The sequence below is a fragment of the Mustela putorius genome, unplaced genomic scaffold (genome assembly GCF_011764305.1).
Source record: "Mustela putorius furo isolate JIRA1106 unplaced genomic scaffold, ASM1176430v1.1 tig00000450_pilon_pilon_pilon, whole genome shotgun sequence".
NCBI classification, from domain to species: domain Eukaryota; kingdom Metazoa; phylum Chordata; class Mammalia; order Carnivora; family Mustelidae; genus Mustela; species Mustela putorius.
In genome coordinates, this window is record NW_025421385.1 from 23,468,798 (window position 1) to 23,489,917 (window position 21,120).

The 21,120-nt window shown below is 37.8% G+C and overlaps 1 protein-coding gene across 3 annotated transcripts in view; it reads right to left on the reverse strand.

The window, feature by feature from the left end:
- AFG1L (AFG1 like ATPase) overlaps positions 1-21,120 on the reverse strand; it is a 225,254-nt gene that overhangs the window by 135,369 nt on the left and 68,765 nt on the right. For all 3 annotated transcript variants that reach the window (XR_006606828.1, XM_004753460.3, XM_004753459.3), the window contains 3 exons: positions 16,855-16,906; positions 3,734-3,835; positions 2,366-2,496 (listed from right to left, as the gene is read on the reverse strand). Coding sequence is in view for 2 of the 3 variants with exons in the window: in XM_004753460.3 (XP_004753517.2) it covers positions 2,366-2,496; positions 3,734-3,835; positions 16,855-16,906 (285 nt within the window). In the remaining variant the exon portion in view is untranslated. The remainder of the gene's footprint in view (positions 1-2,365; positions 2,497-3,733; positions 3,836-16,854; positions 16,907-21,120) is intronic.

Sequence of the window (21,120 nt, forward strand, 5' to 3'; positions counted from 1 at the left end):
ATTTATTTGCCAGAAAGAGATACAGCGAGAGAGAGAACACAAGCAGGGGAATAGGAGAGGAAGGAGCAGGAGCCCAATGCGGGGCTCGATCCCAGGACCCTGGAATTATGACCTGAGTCAAAGGCAGACACTTAATGACTGGGATATCCAGGCACCCCTATTTTATAGAATCAAATGAATAATGATTTTATATATATAAAAACACTTTCTAAACCATGAGTCATATACAAAGTCTAGGTATTAATATACTTTTTTAAAAATTTAACTTCAATGTCCTAATCAAAAATTTAACTGTGCTAACTCAAGATTTTTTGGCGATAATGTGATTAAGAGATCATAATGAGAAAACAAGAGATGGCCTTCACTGATTTATCACTGACTTTTACTGTTGACAACATAACCGTTAACTCAGTACTAAACAAGGCCCTTCTCTTTATGCAACACATTAGTGTGCTTGGTACACTTCTTCAGAGCAGAACATAAGCCCTTCTTTGGAAGACCTTTGTAGAAGGTGGTGGGATGCCTGTGTGGCTCAGTCAGTTAAGCATCTGCCTTCGGTTCAGGGCATGAACACAGGGTCCTGGGATCAAGTCCCACATCAGGCTCCTTGCTCAGTGGGGAGCCTGCTTCTCCCTCTGCCTGCACTTCCCATGCTTGTGCTGTCTCTCTCTCTCTCTCTCACTCTCTGACAAATAAATAAATAAAATCTTAAAAAAAAACCAAAAAGGTGGTAAATGTCAGGCTGTCTTAATATGACTGAAAGGAGAAAGAAAGAAAGATTCCTCCTCCCCAGATGGCTCAGTGTAACACCATTCCTGGTGAAAGTTCTTCTTTCTCATCTATCGTAAATTGAGACCATTGTTAGGTAACTACATCAAGTTGCTAAAAAAGACCTATCATGCCTCAATTGAGATAAAGACAACCTGGCCATCTTATCTTCCCAACAAAGCAGGTTTTTAAACACAGAAGAATAAGAAATAACTCGCTACCAGTTTAAATGCATAATTTCAGAGACTCTTAAAACTGTAAGAAGCTTTACAATTCAACTAGGACAGTCCCCTTACTTCATCACAAATGTGTTGTGAAGCTTAAATAACGTGTGTGACTCACCCAAGGCCCACCACAGAATAGGCACAAAATAAATGTTAGCTTCCTACCCCTTCAAAGTTCTCTGGACCTTTATTCTAGGCAATCAGACACAGCACTCAGCTCCAGAAATACTCAAAAGCTCTGGGTGAGAAGCCCTATTTTTAAGCTTATATTCAATAGTTGTGGATTTTTCTATTTTCATTCCAATAATCAGTTGCTCTTATGGTAAGCATTATAGAAAAATCAACTACTACATTTCAGAACCACTAAAAGAAAGCAAATAAAGAGGAAGTAATTCTTAACCTAGAGCATTTATTATTATTATCATTATTATTATTATTAAACACTGGGATACAGAAAAAGCATAAGACCTGGCATTTGCCTGCATGCCATATTTGCTCTCATAAGAAATAAAAAATCAGAAAATAACTTATTACCAATTTAAAGGCACAATTTCAGAGAATCCTAAAACTAGCAGAAACTCTGAAAGTTCAACTAAGGCTAACTCCCTCCTGTCATCATAAACAAGTTGTGAGACTTAAATGAGATGTGTTAATCACTTGTTTTTTTTTAATATAACACTTAAAAAAAACTGCACAAACATCTTTAAAGACATTATTTTGTAATCATGACATTATCACCACCATGGTTCAGGTACAATATAAATCCATGATTCTAACATAGGAGTGGGCAAACGTTTGCTATAAAAAGCTGAGTAGTAAATATTTTAGGTTCTGTAAGCCACTAGCAGTCTCTGTTGCATTTTCTTCTTTTTTAAAAGACCCTTTAAAAATATAAAAATCATGGGGCGCCTGGGTGGCTCAGTGGATTAAGCCGCTGCCTTCGGCTTGGGTCATGATCTCAGGGTCCTGGGATCGAGCCCCGCATCAGGCTCTTTGCTCAGCGGGAGCCTGCTTCTCTCTCTCTCTCTGCCTGACTCTCCGCCTACTTGTGATTTCTCTCTCTGTCAAATAAATAAATAAAATCTTAAAAAAAAAAAAAATACATACATATATATATATATGTATATATATATATATATATAAATCATTTATATATATATATAAATCATTCCTTTCTCACCGGCCATACACAAGCAGATAGGCCAGATTTGCTCTGTGTGAGCCAGTTTGCTAATCCCTGGACTAGACAGTAAAATAAAGTCATAAGGGGTATCAAAGCAATTTATAAAACAATCGTAAAATCAGGAACAGAATTTAAATCTTCACATGTCATTCAGAATACCATTCCACATCTATGAAAACCTCTACCTTACCTGAAACTCATCAAAACACAGGAGACATGCTTCTTCGCTGATTTCTTCAGCTATGGGGGCTATTGGGTCATATGATTTAGCCATGAATCCCGGTTTCCTTTTTGGCAAACTCTGTTTAAGGCGGTGTATTCCTTTAATGGATGAAATTAAACACAAATCAAATACTGTATTAATTGTATATTTTAGGCAACTATAATGTATCTTTTAAATTTCTAAATGAAGCCTTAGTGTGAACATCAAAATTAAGTTTAAAGGCCACATAAAATCAAATGTGATCACTGAAAACCAGTTGTATTTTCTCAACCTCAAAATAAGTTGTTCACTTCTTCATGCATTCCCGAGGTTGCAAGGATACTTTACAGTCATTCCATCCCCACCCTTCAGTCACTTCCGAGATGACAAAGTGACAGCCTAATGACAAGATGGTAACTAGGCGGATCAACAGATCATCAGCCTTACTGTGGAGGGTTTCAGGGATGTGGGCAGAGGAGGTGATCCTGCTTACGTCTGGCATACGTCATCAGGATGTTTCCTTTATCTCTAGGCAATCCCACTTCACTCCCTATATGTGTACTAAACCCTGGAAGTATTAGAAGAAAAATATTTTTCTTCTAATTAGAAATAAATTAAAAATTTAAAATTATTTTAAATTATTTTAAATTAAAATTTAAAATAAATTAAATATTTTTCTTCTAATGCCCTGAAGAGCTTACAGTATAGCGGGTAGACAAATAACGCACAACCAAAATAACCTGAGAACTCAGACAAAGCAGTAAGGCACACATACACACACATGAATGCCTACCTGCCATGGTGACCAAGACGAAAGGACCTAACCTAGAAGGATTTCTTGAAATAAGTGAGTTTTTAACATTTCTTATTGATCCTTAGTAGAAAGAGAAAATACCTGACCTTCATTTAGTAACCTCTCCTCTCTTAATGGGAAGTACTGAAGTTGTCTTTAAAACCAATGTTAAGGGGCACCTGGGTGGCTCAGTGGGTTAAAGCCTCTGCCTTTGGCTCAGGTCATGGTCTCAGGTCCTGGGATCAAGCCCCGCATTGGGCTCTGTGCCCCGCGGGGAGTCTGCTACCTCCTCTCTCTCTCTGCCTGCCTCTCTGCCTACTTGTGATCTCTGTGTGTCAAATAAATAAACAAAACCTTTAAAATACATAAATAAATAAAACCAACATTAAATACACCATGAGTTGTTTCGTGATAGCACAAAACAAATGAAACCAAATAAAACCTCACTTTAAGCACGCTACTTTTTTAAAAGATTTGAAAGATTAAGAATTTTTTGAAAGATGATGACTGTTTTGTGATGTTTGCCCACTTAAAAATCCCTTCTTTTAGACCATTTCACTTACTTTCATGAACATCTAGCATGAAACCATGAAAATGAACCCGCTTCTTTCTCTTCATCTCCACATAAGCATAAAACATGTCCATCACCATTGTTTTCCCTGTACCTTAAAAAAAAAAACAACTATTAAACAGTATGTACTGATTGCTCTAATGATTGTTCATTAGCTTTGGGATAATGAAACCACACTCTTCTACTGGAAAGCTTAGGACTATTTTACTTTTTTAGAAAGGAGTGTTTATTTTTTATGTTAAAGGAGCTAAAACTAAAATGTTGATATTGCTATTTTCTGTCAAAATCCTGTTATTAGAAAATACAACATTTACTTAACATTACAGGGACAATTTCCCCCACAAAACTGTGTAAATCTACCAGCAAGAGCTATAGATTATTCTTTCTTTAGTTGCTCTTCCAAAAGACACCAATCTGAATAAAATAACTTAATCAATTAAGTAAATATTTATTGGCCATAATAAGCAAGAGGAGCAGTCTTTGGGAAATTCAAAGATGAAAAATAAAAAAATAAAGATTAGTCTCTAACATAAATGCTGAAAATAAATAACAGATGTATGTTAGAACTGCAAAATTGTCAATTTTAACACTTTTTTGGGTAGGTTTATCTTTATTTCTCTTTGTGTATCCTACAGTATTTCCTTTATAAATGTTGATACTATGTTCTATTTATTTTATTTTAGTTTAGTTACAGTATAGTCAACATACAGTGTAATATTAGTTTTTCCGCATACAATATAGCGACTCAACACTTCATACATGGCCTGGTGCTCATCATGAGAAGCGCCCTCCCTAACCCCCATCACCTATTTCACCCATTCCCCACCAACCTCCCCTCTGACCACCATCAGTTTATTCTCAATAGTTAAAAGTTTGTTTCTTGGGGTGCCTGGGTAGCTCAGGGGGTTAAGCTTCTGCCTTCTGCTCAGGTCATGATCCTGGGGTCCTGGGATCAAGACACCCATTGGGCTCTCTGCTTGGCAAGGAGCCTGCTTCCCCCTCTCTCTCTGCCTGCCTCTCTGCTTACTTGGGATCTCTCTCTCTCTCTCTCTCTGTCAAATAAATAAATAAATAAATCTTCCCAAAAAACAGTCTGTTTCTTGCTTTGTCACTTCTTTTTCTATGCTTCCTTTGTTTTAGGTTTTTAAGAACGTGTCCTTAAGATAGAACACGTTCTTAAAAAGCTGAGAACATTAATCTTTCAAATTAAAGAAACTGAAACCATTAAGCCTTGTAATTTCATTGCCTCATTTTCAACACTGAAACTTTTAGCCATTGTGATTGCTTTAGTAATCAAAGAGTCACATTTAACAAAGTATGCACAGAAAGTCTTCTTCCCTCGCAGAAAGCCCAGAACTTTGGGGACATGGGTAGGACGCAAGCTCGGGTCAGACCCAGCATTCCTCAGCAGGCCAGGACAGGCTGGTACTGCCCCCGATCTTCACGGCTTCCCCCAGCACCAGCCCACCCCAGTGCACAGCTGCACCTCACAGGAGCTGCAAGCAGTCACAGGTAGCTCAAGATGTGAGACCTAAGTCTTAAATCTATTTGGCTTTCCTCCATTCCACAGGACTTTGAGCCCATGCTTATCTGAATCACCAGAAAGTTTTTTGTATATGAAAATACAATTCACCAAACACATATGGTCATTAATGAAGAAACCAATTTGATTTAAAGGGAAATTTTTTGCAAAAATATTTAATATAGGGCACCTGGGTGGCTCAGTGGGGAGGGCCTCTGCCTTCGGCTCAGGTCGTGGTCTCAGGGACCTGGAATCGAGGCCCGAGTCAGGCTCTCTGCTCAGCAGAGGGCCTGCTTCCCCCTCTCTCTCTGCCTGCCTCTCTGCCTGCTTGTGACTGTCAAATAAATAAATAAAATCTTTTTAAAAATTTTAATATAATATTTCTTTATACACTGAGTGGCAGCAGATTTAAATCATTACATTAATGCAAAAATTTAATAAAATTTTAAACTCTTCTGCATGAAAGACAGTATACTTGTAGATCCAGAAAAAAAGTCATGATCTAACCAAAAATGTGAATAATATATATTTAAATGTAATCTTTGTGCTCCTCCTTAAGAAAACAGGCCTAAAATATAACAAGACCATTATATAAAAAACTTCTGGAGATAAAAGCAAAAAAAAATCATAAAGGCAAAAATGGCTACATGAAATTTAACCTTCTGAATATCAAAATCACTATAAATAAAATTAATATCCTTATTTATTAATCAATATATTGTTACTGAATACCACACGTGAGGACCTATCCTGGGTGCTCAGGATCTGGAAGTAAACATAACAGACAAAAATCCCTGTATTATCATATAAAAAAAATGGGCAGAAGATATGGACAGATACTTCTCCAATGAAGACATACAAATGGCTATCAGACACATGAAAAAATGTTCATCATCACTAGCCATCAGGGAGATTCAAATTAAAACCACATTGAGATATCACCTTACACCAGTTAGAATGACCAAAATTAATAAGACAGGAAACAACATGTGTTGGAGGGGATGTGGAGAAAGGGGAACCCTCTTACACTGTTGGTGGGAATGCAAGTTGGTGCAGCCTCTTTGGAGAACAGTGTGGAGATTCCTCAAGAAATTAAAAATAGAACTTCCCTATGACCCTGCCATTGCACTCCTGGGTATTTATCCCAAAGATACAGATGTAGTGAAAAGAAGGGCCATCTGTACCCCAATGTTTATAGCAGCAATGGCCATGGTCGCCAAACTGTGGAAAGAACCAAGATGCCCTTCAACGGACGAATGGATAAAGAAGATGTGGTCCATATACACTATGGAATATTATGCCTCCATCAGAAAGGATGAATACCCAACTTTTGTAGCAACATGGACGGGACTGAAAGAGATTATGCTGAGTGAAATCAGTCAGGCAGAGAGAGTCAATTATCATATGGTTTCACTTATTTGTGGAGTACAACAAATAGCATGGAGGACATGGGGTGTTAGAGAGGAGAAGGGAGTTGGGGGAAGTTGGAAGGGGAGGTGAACCATGAGAGACTATGGACTCTAAAAAACAATCTGAGGGGTTTGAATTGATGGGTAGGTGGGAGGTTGGGGTACCAGGTGGTGGGTATTATAGAGGGCACGGATTGCATGGAGCACTGGGTGTGGTGAAAAAATAATGAATACTGTTATGCCAAAAATAAATAAAAAATAAATTTAAAAAAAAATCCCTGTCTTCATGAAACTTGAAAGACTAGCCTTACATATCTTTAAATATGAAGAGCTCTTAAAAACTATAGTGGTGTTTTGGGGTTTTTTTGGTCTGTCCTAAATCTCTTACTTTTGAAAATTTCTATACTTAGCATGATTCTAAGAGAATATCAATCATAGAATGAGCCAATCAAAATACCCCTATACCATATACACTGTAGTTGGCCCTGTAAGGGGCACATGACTCAGTCAGGTAGGTGTCCTTCTAGGGGCAGTTAATGTGAATTCTGAAAATGAGAATCTTCTCTTCTCTTTTTAAAGGAGCAACCTAGAAAACTCCAGAAATCTAAACAGTAAAAAACTGGACCAAGAATGAAGCCAATGACAAAACTATGAACGAGAATGAAAAGCAGAACCAAAAGGTGAAGGAGAAAGGAAATGGAGGGAAGGGGAGAGAGATTCTAAAAATATTACTTATATATTAAATACAGATCTGCCCACAGCTGAATTGGACCACTATTCAACTCCATAATTAAACCAGCCATTAAATTTCTCCCCTGGTTCAGCTAATTCAACTAGCTTTTTTTCCCCGCCACTACAATTGAGAGAATACCAAACAGGACAGATTTAACAGGGGAAAGATAAAAAGATGATCAAGTACAAAAACACATGAGTAGTCAAATCACACAAAAATATAAATAGCTTTAAACACATTTTTAAAAGTTTAATTCTACCAGAAATAAAAGGAATACAAGTAAAAAATACTCATGATAAAAAAATTAAAAAAAAAATACTCATGATATACCATTTTTATGTTGGTGAAGATGTAGGAAAACACTCTAATATACTTCTGGTGATCGTATAAAACCAACTGTTTTGGAAATCAGTTTGGCAATGTCAATCAAAAGGTAGACAAGTATTTAAAAATACTCAGAACCAAAATCAATACTGTAAGGATATTTTTGCTCCCTAAATTATTTTAAAGCTCAGTGCAATCCCAATCAAAATCAATTTAGAAATAACTCAACAACATGATCCTAAAGTCAATCTCCTGATTAAAAATATAAATAAATAAAAGTCTAGCAATAAGCAACTGATTAAGTGAATTGAGTAACATTCATATAATAAAATAGTATATACCCAGTAAAATAAATGAAGTGGATCAGTATGTTTTGATACTACATGATATCTAAGAACCACAATTAACTGTTAAAAAATAAAGTACTTAACATCTGAATAAAATAAAAGCACCCACACTTTAAAAAATTCTCCTGAGTGGCTATTTTCTTTTTTTTTTTTTTAAGATTTTATTTATTTATTTATTTGACAGATCACAAGTAGGCAGAGAGGCAGGCAGAGAGAGAGAGGAGGAAGCAGGCTTCGTGCTGAGCAGACAGCCCGATGTGGGGCTCGATCCCAGGATCCTAAGATCATGACCTGAGCCGAAGGCAGAGGCTTTAACCCACTGAGCCACCCAGTCGCCCCTCTTTAAAAAGTGTCAAAAAAGGGACACCTGGGTGGCTCCATCAGTTAAGCATCTGCCTTCGGCTCAGGTCATGATCCCAACCTCCTGGGATCGAGCCCTGCATTGGGTTCCTTGCTCAGTAGAGAGCCTGCTCCTCCCTCTGCCTGCTACTCCCCTACTTGTGCTTGCTCTCTCTCTCTCTCTCTCCTCTCCCCACAAATACATAAAATCTTAAAAAAAAAAAAAAACTTAAAATAAAAAAATTAAAAGAGCCAAAAATACTCTAAATCAAGAATAAGTAGCAAGTGGGGCGCCTGGGTGGCTCAGTGGTTGGGCCGCTGCCCTTCGGCTCAGGTCATGATCTCAGGATCCTGGGATCGAGCCCCACATCCGGCTCTCTGCTCAGCAGGGAGCCTGCTTCCTCCTCTCTCTCTGCCTGCCTCTCTGCCTGCTTGTGATCTCTCTCTGTCAATAAATAAATAAAAACTTTTAAAAAAAAGAATAAGCAAGTAATCGAGGAGGGGAAGGCAAGGAGGAAAAGAAGAGAAACTAACTACACAATAAAAATGTGTTATGAAATTAGAGAAATTATACTTGAATGATACTGGATTTTTTTTTAAGTCAACTAAAGCAATTAAGCAGACCAAAGGATATATCATAACTGTATATGAAAAAAATAATTGCTAACGACAAATGCCCAGCCATTTGAAAAAAAAAAAAAAAACTAGATTCCTACCCTCACATTTCACACCAAAATTAAATTCAGATGAATCAAAGGTGCTAAAAAATATGAAAAACCCAGAAGGTAAAATGTGTGAACATGTGTATCACCTTGGAGTAAGAAAAGCTTAGCAATGTGTATCAAGAAAATGAAAACTTTTGAGAGACTGTGTGAGGGTAACTGTTCCCAGACTTGCCATCCAATATAAACAACTAGAAAACTGGATGAAATACATGAAATTAATATTTTCAAACACTGGAAAATAAAAATACAAGACTCTGATCCCTGATAGGAGAAAAAAACAAGATGAGCCCTGTATCCCTACAGCTTTGGTCTTAGAGGCACCCTCCAGATGGCTGCACAGAACTCCTGCTGCACAGGACTCCAAGGAAAACACCTAGACTTGGGTTATGAAAGATCAGAATTATGGGAGTCTAACGCCAGTGAAATTTGCAAAGCAAAGTGCCAGGGAGGAGGAAGCTATCTATGAAGAAGAGCTCCAGAAATCAACATGTGGGTACTCTTAAGTCTTTGGCTGAATACTAGTTGCTCACGTTGGGGTGATACTCTATGATGTGAGGTAAAGAACGGACACCAGGAAACTAAAATGAGTAATTTCCAGAGATACTAAACTCATGCAACAACTTGGATCTAAGAAATTACACTGAGTGGGGAAAAAAAAAATCTCAACAGGTTATGTACTTTTCCATTTATGTAACATTTTTGAAATGACGGAATTTTAGAAATGGAGAACAGACCGATGGTTGCCAGGACTTAAAGAGGGTGAATAGGTACAGCTACAAAATTATGAGCAACACGAGGGAATGCTGATGAGAGAACTGGTCAGTACAGTTCTCTCAGAACTGGTCAGTACCAGTTCTCTCACCAGCGGTAAATACTATGGCGGTAAATACATGAACCTACACCCGTGATAAATTGTACAGACCTAAATACAGACACATAAATGAGTACAAGTAAAACAAGAAATTTGAATAAGATAAGTGAACTGTATCAATGTCATTCTGTTTGTGATATTTATACTATAGTTTTGCAAAATGTTACTTTTGAGGGGAAATGAGTAAAGTGTACACAGATATCTCCAAATTATTTCTTACAAGTATGAATCTATAATTATCTCAATAAAAATTTCAATTAAAAAAATACTTCAGGGGGTACCTGGGTGGCTCAGTGGGTTAAAGCCTCTGCCTTCGGCTCAGATCATGATCCCAGGGTCCTGGGATTGAGGCCCGCATCAGGCTCTCTGCTCAGGGGGGGAGCCTGCTTCCTCCTCTCCTCTCTCTCTCTCTCTCTCTCTCTCTCTGCCTGCCTTTCTGCCTACTTGTGATCTCTATTTAAAAATAATAATAATAATCCTTCAGGGGTGCCTGGGTGGTTTAGTATGTTAAGCATACTACTCTATATCTCAGCTCAGGTCTTGACCCCAGGGTCGTGAGTTCAAGTCCCATACTGGGCTCCATTCCGAGTATGGAGTCTACTTAAAAAAAAAAAACAAAGAAAAAAACAACTTTAAATGAATCAAGCTGGCATGTAAATAACTCCTTATCAAAATAAAATTCAATATATATATTAACCATATAATCATCACATTTGAAAAAATGTTTGACAAAAGCCAGCTCACATTTGTGATCAAATCTCTCAGCATACTAGGAAAAGAAGCATACTTCTCAAACTCATAAAGGACAAATACAAGAAGAAACCTACAATGAAAAGATGTTCAACATCAATAATCATTTGAGAAATGCACATCAAAAACTTCAGTGAGCTACCGCTTCAACATCCATTAGATGGCTATTACTGTTTTAAGAAGAAAATAACAAATATTGGTAAGGATGTGGAAAATTGAGGACCCTTGTGCATTGCTGGTGGGAATATAAATAGTGCAGCTGCTGTGGGAAACAGTACAGTAGTTGCTCAAAAAATTAAACACAGAGTGGTCACATGATCTACCAACTCCTCTTCTGGGTATATGCACAAAAGAACTAAAAGCACAGATTCAAACAGATATAGCAGTATTATTCACAATAGTCAAAAGATAAAAATAACCCAAACATCTATCAACAGATGGATAGATTAAAAATTGGTTGCATATGCTGGAATACTATTCAGCCTTAAAAAGTAATGGAATTCTGACAAATTCTACAACATAAATGAACCCCAAAGAAACTACAATAGGTGAAATAAACTAGACACAAAAATTTAAATAATATATGATTCCACCATATATGAGATACCTGGAGTAGTCAGATTTACAAGGACAGAAAATCAAAAGGTGGTTGCCAGGGCCTGGGAGGGAGGGGCATATGGAATGGGGAATTATTGCTTATAGGTACAGAGTTTCAGTCTGGGAAGATGAAAATGTTCTGGAGAAGGAAGGTGTGATGGTTGCAAAACAATGCCAAGGTACTTAGTGCCACTGAACTTTACAAGTAAAAGTGGCTAAAATGGTAAATTTGACGTTATTTATTTTGCCACATTAAGAAAAATTTATATATATTTTTTAAATCCTACAATTAACATCATACTTACTAATGAAAGACTGAACATTTCTACCCTAAAACTTCACACAAGGCAAGGATATTCATTCTAACTACTTGTATTCAGCATTAAACTGGAGTCCTAGTTAGTGCGATAAAGCAAGAAAAAGAATCAGAGGACATGCACGTTGTAAAGGAAAAATTGTCTTTATTTGCAACAGCATGACTGTATACATAAAAATTCCTAAAAATCTGTCAAATAACCACTAGAGTATATAACTGAATATAGCAAGGTCACAAAAAAAATCAATTGATTTTACTACTAGCAGCAATGAGTTGGAAATTAAAATTTTAAAACATAATACCATTTGCAGTGGCATTAGAAAACACAGGAATAAATTTATCAAAAGATATGGCAGAACTCTGCATTACAACCTATGAAACAGTACTGAGAGAAATTAAAGATCTTTAAAAATGAAGAAACATACCATACCCATAGATTGGGAGACTTAATCTTTTTTTTTTTTAAATCAGTATTTATCAAAAACATCAATATTTTAAGTTATCAATTCTTTCCAAATTGATCTATAGATTGAATGTAATCCCAATCAAAATCCCAGGAGGATTTTTTTTTAAAGGAAATTAACCCGACAGTTGTAAAATATATGTGGAAAAGCAAAAGTCATATTCTATTCTATTCTAGCCAAAACAATCTTGAAAAAGACAGAGCTGAAAGACACATTACACCACAGGAATGCATCAGCAAAGCCCAAGTTGTAGGAAATCCTACAGGACAAATTAGTCTATATATGTATGTCTGTGTGTGTATATATATATATATATATGTGTGTGTGTGTGTGTGTAACAGTGTGAATTTTGCTGATGCATCTTTGTGGTATGACATCACACACACACAAAGAGACTAAAGACTTAATATCATATTGAAAACAAACATTATGACATAATTAGAAATCTGAGTAACTACTTAATGAAATTTAAAATAATGTTAATTTTTAGAGTGTGAAAATGGTATGTAATTAAATTTCTACTTCTTTTGTATTCACTCTTTCTCTTATTTCTACCAATACCTACTTTTTTTTTCTACTTCTAACAGAGACTAGTAGATATACCTTTCCTCTGCACCAAACAGTGTTTAGGGAGAATATGAGGGAAATGTTAAGTGTATGACACTACCAAAAAAGGAAAGAAAAAGGTAACAAAGATCCTTCTAAAATGTAAAATTCTTTCAATGTGGCTATACTAAGCACCATTAGATTTAGTATGGTAGGCACGAGCCTGTGTGTGGTGGATTTCAGAGACGCTAAAAGATTTCTCTGCCCCAAATCACCAAGTGGTCAGCTTGATCACTACGTCCCATTTCATATATGGGAAATGCTAAGTCTTAGAAAACTCTTTAAAAAAAAAAAAAAGATTATTTGAGAGAGAGAGAGCAAGCACAGTGGGGGTGGGGGAGGGCAGAGGGAGAGGGAGATAGAGAAGCAGGTTCCCCACTGGGCAGGAAGCACAACACAAAGCTCGATCCTGGGACCCTGAGATCATGACCAGAGCTGAAAGCAGATGCTTAACCTGCTGAGCGACACCGGTGCCACTAGATGACTCTTTTTATATGCAAATGTATCAGTGATGGAACCTACTCAACTAATGGAACCCACTAAAATTTTAGCAAGTAATTTAGAATAGTTTAGATAGAAACAGCTTAGAAGTAGTTCAGACATTTAGCTAGAGGACAGATCCTGGGATAATATGAGCCCAAGCAGTTTAGTTTAACTGGTAGAGGAGAAATCTGTGCCCTGTGGAAGGTCCAGCATGAGAAATCCTAAGGCCCAAAAAGATGAAAAGCAGGAACAAAACCTAGCATGCCAACACTTAGTAATGCATATTAGAGACACTAGACCAGTGTTTTTCAAACTGTCTCTACAACCAGAATTGTTTTTTCAGACTAGAACAGAATAGAAAATATCCAAATGTATCACATATAAAGGTAAGTTTTCTTTCATAAAATTATTTTTCAGGGGTGTGTGTGCATATGTGCACCCGTAGACACACATACATATTTAGGTCAGAATGTAAAAATATTTTTACTGTGGGTCATGTTCAAAAACATTTCAGAGCCATCGCAAGAATCTATAAGCTTTGGGTAAGCAAAGGCTGTGTCTGCTTTTATTCACCATTATATCCGCAGAAACAACACAATGCCTGGCACACAGCAGATACTCAATAACCTTTGTCAAGTGAGCTCAAGAATGAGGGCAGATGTCGGGGCGCCTGGGTGGCTCAGTGGGTTGAGGCCTCTGCCTACAGCTCATGTCATGAATCCAGAGTCCTGGGATAGAGGCCTGATGTCCGGCTCTCTGCTCAGCGGGAGGCCTGCTTCCCTTCCCCTCTCTGCCTGCCTCTCTGCCTGCCTCTCTGCCTATGTCTGTCAAATAAATAAATAAAATCTAAAAAAAAAAAAAAAAAAAGAATGAGGGCAGATTTTGTAAAACTGTGAGGAAGAAACCAACACTAAATTTTATCTACTTCACAATTTTGCTTTGGTCTCTATAGTATCCTAAATAAAACCGTCTGTTTTTCTCAAGAGAAGTTTTTTTGTTCTTTTTTTAACCAGGGGAGCAATTGGGTCCGCCCTCACCCAAGCCCAGAATTTAACCAGGAGGCAGCAGAAAAGGGACTCATAAACAAAAATGGACTTTGATTCTCTCCAAATGTACAGGAGGCATCAGTAACCCTGCCATCATCACAGCAGTCCGCTAGTCAAGAGCTGGAACCTAGGTGTAAGAAAGCCAACCACACTGGGGGGCCTGGGTGGCTCAGTCAGTAAACATCTGCCTTTGGTTCATGATCCCAGGGTGGCTGGATCGAGTCCTGCATTGGGCTCCTTGCTCCGTGGGTAGCCTGCTTCTCCCTCTGCGGGCTGCTTTCCCTGTTCGTGTTCTCTCCCTCTCCTTTTCTCTCTCTCTCTCTAAATAAATAAAATCTTAAGAAAGAAAAGAGAAGAAAGCCAACTATGGGATAAGAATGAAGCCACAAAACACTCATACTGCAGTGTTTGGCTTCTGCATGAGACACGCTAAGCACTTTATTAATGAAAACATTTCAAGGTTGAATCACTGATGATAATGCCTCCAGTTTACATATCAACTCTATTGGGGTTCCCTAGATTGAGGGTCCATCTGAGTCAGATCTCATGACATCATGACAGAGCCCAGGACAAGTACAGAATAAGGAGCAGAAAGGGGTACTACGGAACAGACATCTTTCCCATTGAGTAGTCTTCAATATTGAACACCTGTTTCCCAAGTCTAAAATGGAAAATCGTAACACAAACAAGCTTATGAGAACATTCTGAGGGTATTGTCCCAGAGAGATAACACCTCCTCCCCCACAAAATAAGAATCTGACCTCTTCTACTACCTGTTTTGTAAGTATTCTAAACTAAACTGAGTGCAGTCATCAAAATGTTCACTTCCCTTCCTACTGTACAATTCCTTTCTCTTCCCCTGTCTGCACTGTAAAGACATTCTTAACCAAAGGTTGCCACACGCCCAGTTCTGTGAACAACCACAGATGTTACCATATCCTTTCTAATTCTTTCAAGCACTCAGCTGAATTACATCTATCACACCTCCCCTCAACTTATTAGCACATGGCTGTATTTTCCAAACTAAAATCTAATAACTTTTATAAGTTTGAGGTATTATTGGGAGTTTTTTTTTTTAAGTCCTTTTGCAGAAGTAGAAAGTTGTGTTTTACTAACAATCTCCATTTATGGTTAAGTGGCTGAGGTAACAGGAGAAACAAAGATGTTGATTTTAGCAATGACTACACATGAAAGTGAAGGTATAGGAAGTAAATGTTCTCCAAAGCGGCAAAGAATGGGAGACGACAACAGAATGAGAGCTGCTAGCAGTACCCAAAGGTGTGGACACATAAAACTGCTTAAGCACCTGGTATAAATTGCTTTTTAATAAGAAGAAAGCCTGCGCTGTTCTCAAAGATACCAATTAGCCAATGAACTAAGTAAAAGAACAGCTTGAGCTTCTTTGACAGTTTTCAAATCTGTAAGCTCCAAGAACATAAAGAATCTTAAGGGGCAAGCTCTCTCATTCACTTGTTTATGAGCTCACCAATCCTTTTTATTAGACTTGCTAAATCTGTAAGTATAAAACAGGCATCCAAAAACAACTAAGAAGAGGGAGCACCCAGGAAAAAACAGTTGGATCTTTAAGGCACTGTAACGACTTACTAGGCTCCTATTGTTTTTCTTGTCCTGAAATTCTTACTAAGAACCTTTGCCACAACTTCCTCATGTTGCAAATTGGTTTTATGGCTGTAAGGGGAGCCTGAGGTTTATCACCTGAGGAGCAAAACTGATTTTGCTATATGTAAATGTCTATTTTGACTAAGAAAATAAAAGAATTGATTGATAAGCAATAAGACCAAATAAAGTAAGAGTTACCGTCATGAGGTCAGAGAAGGTGGGTAAATATGGAGAGGTTTAGAATTAAGAGGGAAGGAAACTGAAGGCAAAACATCCACGCCAAAAAAACAGACAATTTCACCAAGAATGAAATCGGAAAAGAAGCAAGACATTGACCCATTAGGAAAATCTAAAAAGTAAGCAATAGCTCATAAGGTTTCTAAGAAAAGGTGAGTCTTTGTGCCCAATATATGGATGTGGGAGACCAAGGAAACGTAACCACTCATTCATTAAGAATATCCACTAATAACTAAAGATAATAACTAAATTGAGGACAAGGGTTAAATTGTGAGTAAAAATATGAGTGGACATTAAAAGTAAAAAAGACACAGACCTGTACCCCTGGGGCTAATGATACATTACATGCTAATTTAAAAAAAGTACAAAAGAACAGCTTATTTTAAGGATTAGCTGAGTCAAACAGAATTGAGCAATGAGATTCTGATTTATTTAAGAACCTATTTATAGATGATCACTTCCCTGAGATCAACTCAGCTTACACACTAAACAATGTCTGCACTCTATCACGCTAAGTAATCTTGCTTTAAACTACTGTCACACCCTGTGAGAAGCAAAAATGAAAACTAAGATAACTACCCCCTTCTTCCCCACCCCCCCTTTTACTTTGCCTCATCCTATTCCCTAGCTGGTAGTGGACTGCAGGGTGGAAACAGAAATATCCCTGAATGAAAGCTAGGAACCTCCTATTTGGACCACTCAAAACTTACTTTAACACACTTACCAACATCTCCATAAACATACAGGCCCCTTGGAGGTTTGCTCCTTGAAAAAAGCTGCAAATTAAGAACAAATTATAAATCTCTAACATGGAAAAAATTAAATATCATCATATACACAGTGTTCCTAACTGTCAGATACAGAACTAAAATGGGCTATTGTACACAATAAGTACAAAATATTTGATGTAAAAGGCTACAAAGCCCAACTTACATTTTAACATAGGAGGTAAGAATCATAGCAGCCCAGAGCAAGGGCTCTGAAGTCACATAACTTGAGTTTACATCCCCTACATCATTTAGTAACTATGTAATCTTCCCCCTCTTTCCTCAATGGGCTCCCCGAACAGTAAGAGCCTCCTCGCTCATTCCCAGCAAGCAAGAGAACTGAAGAATTTTTCTAGAGACACTGAATCGTCTCCTGGAAAACAAAACAAAACAAAAACAAAAAAACCTGAAGGTACTTATGTGTGGATTTCTCCCAAAGAAATAACTGGTCTCTATTAGATCATCTTATGGTAGAGCACACCAGTCAACCAACCTCTTAAGATGGAACCTTCAGGGGCACCTGGGTGGGTCAGTGGGTTAAGCCTCTGCCTTAAGCTCGGGTCGTGATCTCAGGGTCCTGGGATTGAGCTCCACATTGGGCTCTCTGCTCGGCAGGGAGCCTGCTTCCCCCTCTCTCTCTCTGCCTGCCTCCCTGCGTACTTGTGATCTCTCTGTCAAATAAATAAATAAAATCTTTAAAAAAAAAAAAAAAAAAGATGGTACCTTCAGTTTGCTTGTTAGTATCTGCAAAGATTCTAAAAGGAGTTGACACATAAGAATCAATATAAACTTCAAAAGAAAAATGTCCAAGGGGCGCCTGGGTGGCTCAGTGGGTTAAAGCCGCTGCCTTCGGCTCAGGTCACGATCCCAGGGTCCTGGGATCGTGCCCCACATCGGGCTCTCTGCTCAGCAGGGAGCCTGCTTCTTCCTCTCTCTCTGCCTGCCTCTCTGCCTACTTGTGATCTCTGCCTGTCAAATAAATAAAATCTTTAAAAAAAAAAAAAGAAAGAAAAAGAAAAATGTCCAAGATGAAAATTGGAGACCAGAGCAAGGGTACAGAGGGGATAAAATCTCAAAGGAAACAGGGGCACCTGAGTACTTCAGTTGGTTAACCATCCATCTCTTGGTTTCAGCTCAGGTTATGATCTCAAGGTCATGAGATCAAGCCCCAAGACGGGCTGCACCCTCAATGGAGATTCTGCTTGAGTGTCTCTCTCTCCGTCTCCCTCTGCCTCTCCCCACTCTTACCCTCACATATGCGTGAGGGTAAATAATATAAATAAATATATATATATTTTTAAAACTCAGAGGAAATAGAGACTACACAGACAACAAAAGGAAAACTTCAAAATAAAACCATAATCTGGTGTGCCTGGATGGCTTAGTTGGTTAGGGGACCGACTCTTGATTTCAGCTCAGGTCATGATTTCAGGGTCACGGAATCAAGTCCCACATTGGGCTCCATACTCAGTGCAAAGTCTGCTTGTCCTTCTCCCTCTGCTCCTCTCCCCACCCTCGCTCATGTGCAAGCATTCTCTCTCTCTCTCTCTCTCAAATAAATAAATAAAATCTTTTAAAAATAAAACTGTAATCAATATAATTAACATGCTGAGGAAAATAAAAGAAGCTATTAAAATTATAAAGCAAGAACAAAATGTAATTTTGAAAAAGGAACATCAAGAACAAAAAAACATTCTGAAATTTAAAATATGGTAGCAGAGGGGTGCCTGACTGACTCAGTCAGCACAGCATGTGACGTTTGATCTCAGGGTTTTGAGTTCAAGCCCCATGTTGACTGCAGAGATTACTTAAAAATTAAAAAATCTTAAAAAAAATATGGTAGCAGAAATAAAATTCCAGAAAAAGGATTAAAAGATAAGCTTGAGGAAATGTCTTAAAAAAAAAAACACAACAAATAAATAGCAACAGTAACAGATGGAAATATATAAGAATATTACTGGATTACTTCATCAGGAGGTCCAATATCTGACCAAAAAAGAGAATTCCAGAAAAAGAAAATAGAAGAAGAAGGCCAGGAGGAAGTTATCTAAGAAATAATGCCAAGATTTTTCTCAAATCTGAAGGACTTGATTTCTAGATTGGGAGAAAGGAGTAAGGACCCAGCACAGGGAGGGAAATAAAACCTATACCAAGTCACAATCCTGAAATTTCAGATACCAGGGATATAAAGAATATCCTACAAACATCTGAGGTGGCCTTTGGGGAAGATGACAAAGGGGTAGGGGAACAGGTCACAAACAATAGATAAAGACTTGAATAAGATTTGAGGGACAAAGATTTCTAATCTAATCCATCTAATCTATCCATCAAGTACAAAAATGCAAAATTGGCATTCCATACATAGAAGGTATTAAAAATACCTCCCCAACAGAAATAGGAACACCTTGGCTCCAGGTAAGACAGAGGATCCTGGAAAGAAATCCCCGGTAAGATGGAGGGTTGATCTAGAAGCACAGAGGCACAAGCAAATCAAGAAAGCAATCAAGTCTAGACCAAAAACAGGAGGATGGAGGACTCCAAGGAAGAAAAAAAATGGAACTTCTCTTTGCCTGATATTATTGTTAACCCAAATAACCATCCTAAATTTTGGTTCACTTAGAAGAGTAACCTTCAAATTCTGCAACAGCTCCTAGATACCTGTGCAAAAGCCAAGGTAAGCCAGGGCAGAGAGAATTCGGAGAGGGTAACAGCAGAAAGAAGCCAAAGTTATGCCACTTGGCACAAACCAGAGCAGTCAGGATTTTGCCAGGGAACATTCTCAAAGGCTATGATATAATCTAGTTCATAATGCTTTTGTTTTTTAATCTGTGGGCTCACTCCAACATATCTCAGAAACCTCTCCAGCTTTCCTGCTCCTCTTAGCTTTCTCTGCGAACCCAGGCCCTGACTCCAACACGCCCTTTCCCGAAGAACCTTCCCCATGGTATAGGCAAAAGGATCTTCTTTGCTTTGATTCTGCCAGCTGGATGCCTTCCCTGTGTTCCTCTGCACATTAACTCTCCATCTATTCTTAAATCTCAACGGAAAACAGATTCTACTCCTGCCAAAACCTCTTAATTTGTTTTGTTTTAAAAATCTTATATGAGCCATTCTTGTACACTGGTTATTCTATTTTCAACTTGCCAGAAAAAAAGCATTATGCTCTTAAATAATTTTAGAACAGTTCAAATTAGAAAACTTGCATAGAACCTCATAATCTCTAAGTACATTCTATGTATTAGAAATCTTTTGAGAGCAACATTCTGTATTCTGTGAAGTGTCAGAGCAATTCATAATTCTTCACAGCACATTTTGTTAGAAGAGTCCTGGGTCTGCTCTAGTACTATTCACATGATATCATCAATATATGCTAAATAAATGAAGTTCAAGGCAAAAATTTAACAAAGATTGAGAAATAAAGATGACACGGAGATAATTCAATCAATGCTGTCCCAAAAAATATTATTTGGTTCTATCTCCTGTTTTACCCACTCTGGCTCAATTATCTTGGAAAGGAACATTTTAGCAAATATATTATACTACATATTACATATATATTTTCTAATTATATAACTATAATTATATAACTGTAACATGTTAGATACCATTAACCAAAAGAATATATACTCCAAGTATTTTTACTTCGAGAGGTAAGCTAATTTTCTCCTAGTTTATTTTCAGTCTACCAAAAATAATTTAAATTATGTCAAGGGATTTAAAAATCTGTATTTTAAGGGAGAAAATCAGAATTGAACGGCAAGTAAGATTATAACATGATCCTAAAGAAGTTTTAAAATTCTGTATTCATAGTAGCGAATTCAGGGAAGGGAAAGTTCACAGTTTTCTTCGAAATAACTAACTTACACAGGAACCCACATCATTTACATGCTCCTAATTTACAGTTTCTCACAATTTACTCTATTTTTCAGTTCCATTAAACTTCCTTTCTTAATGTTTTAATTTCTCATATTTGTTCTCAGGCCTCAGAAAACTCCACCCGGTATCATTCCTCAGTGTTGACATTCTCCATTTGCTTCTCCCCCACTGTCTTCTCCCTCCTGCTCTGCACCCCAAGAGGACTACCTAGCTGGCCGATTGCTAAATGGCCTCAGCCCTGGGACACATTACTTGCGGGAGATGGAAGGGAGGGAGCAGGGAAAAATGGGGCCATTCCTTCCTGTTGCCTCCCTGCCTCAGTGCTCTGTCTCTGGCAGAGCTGCATC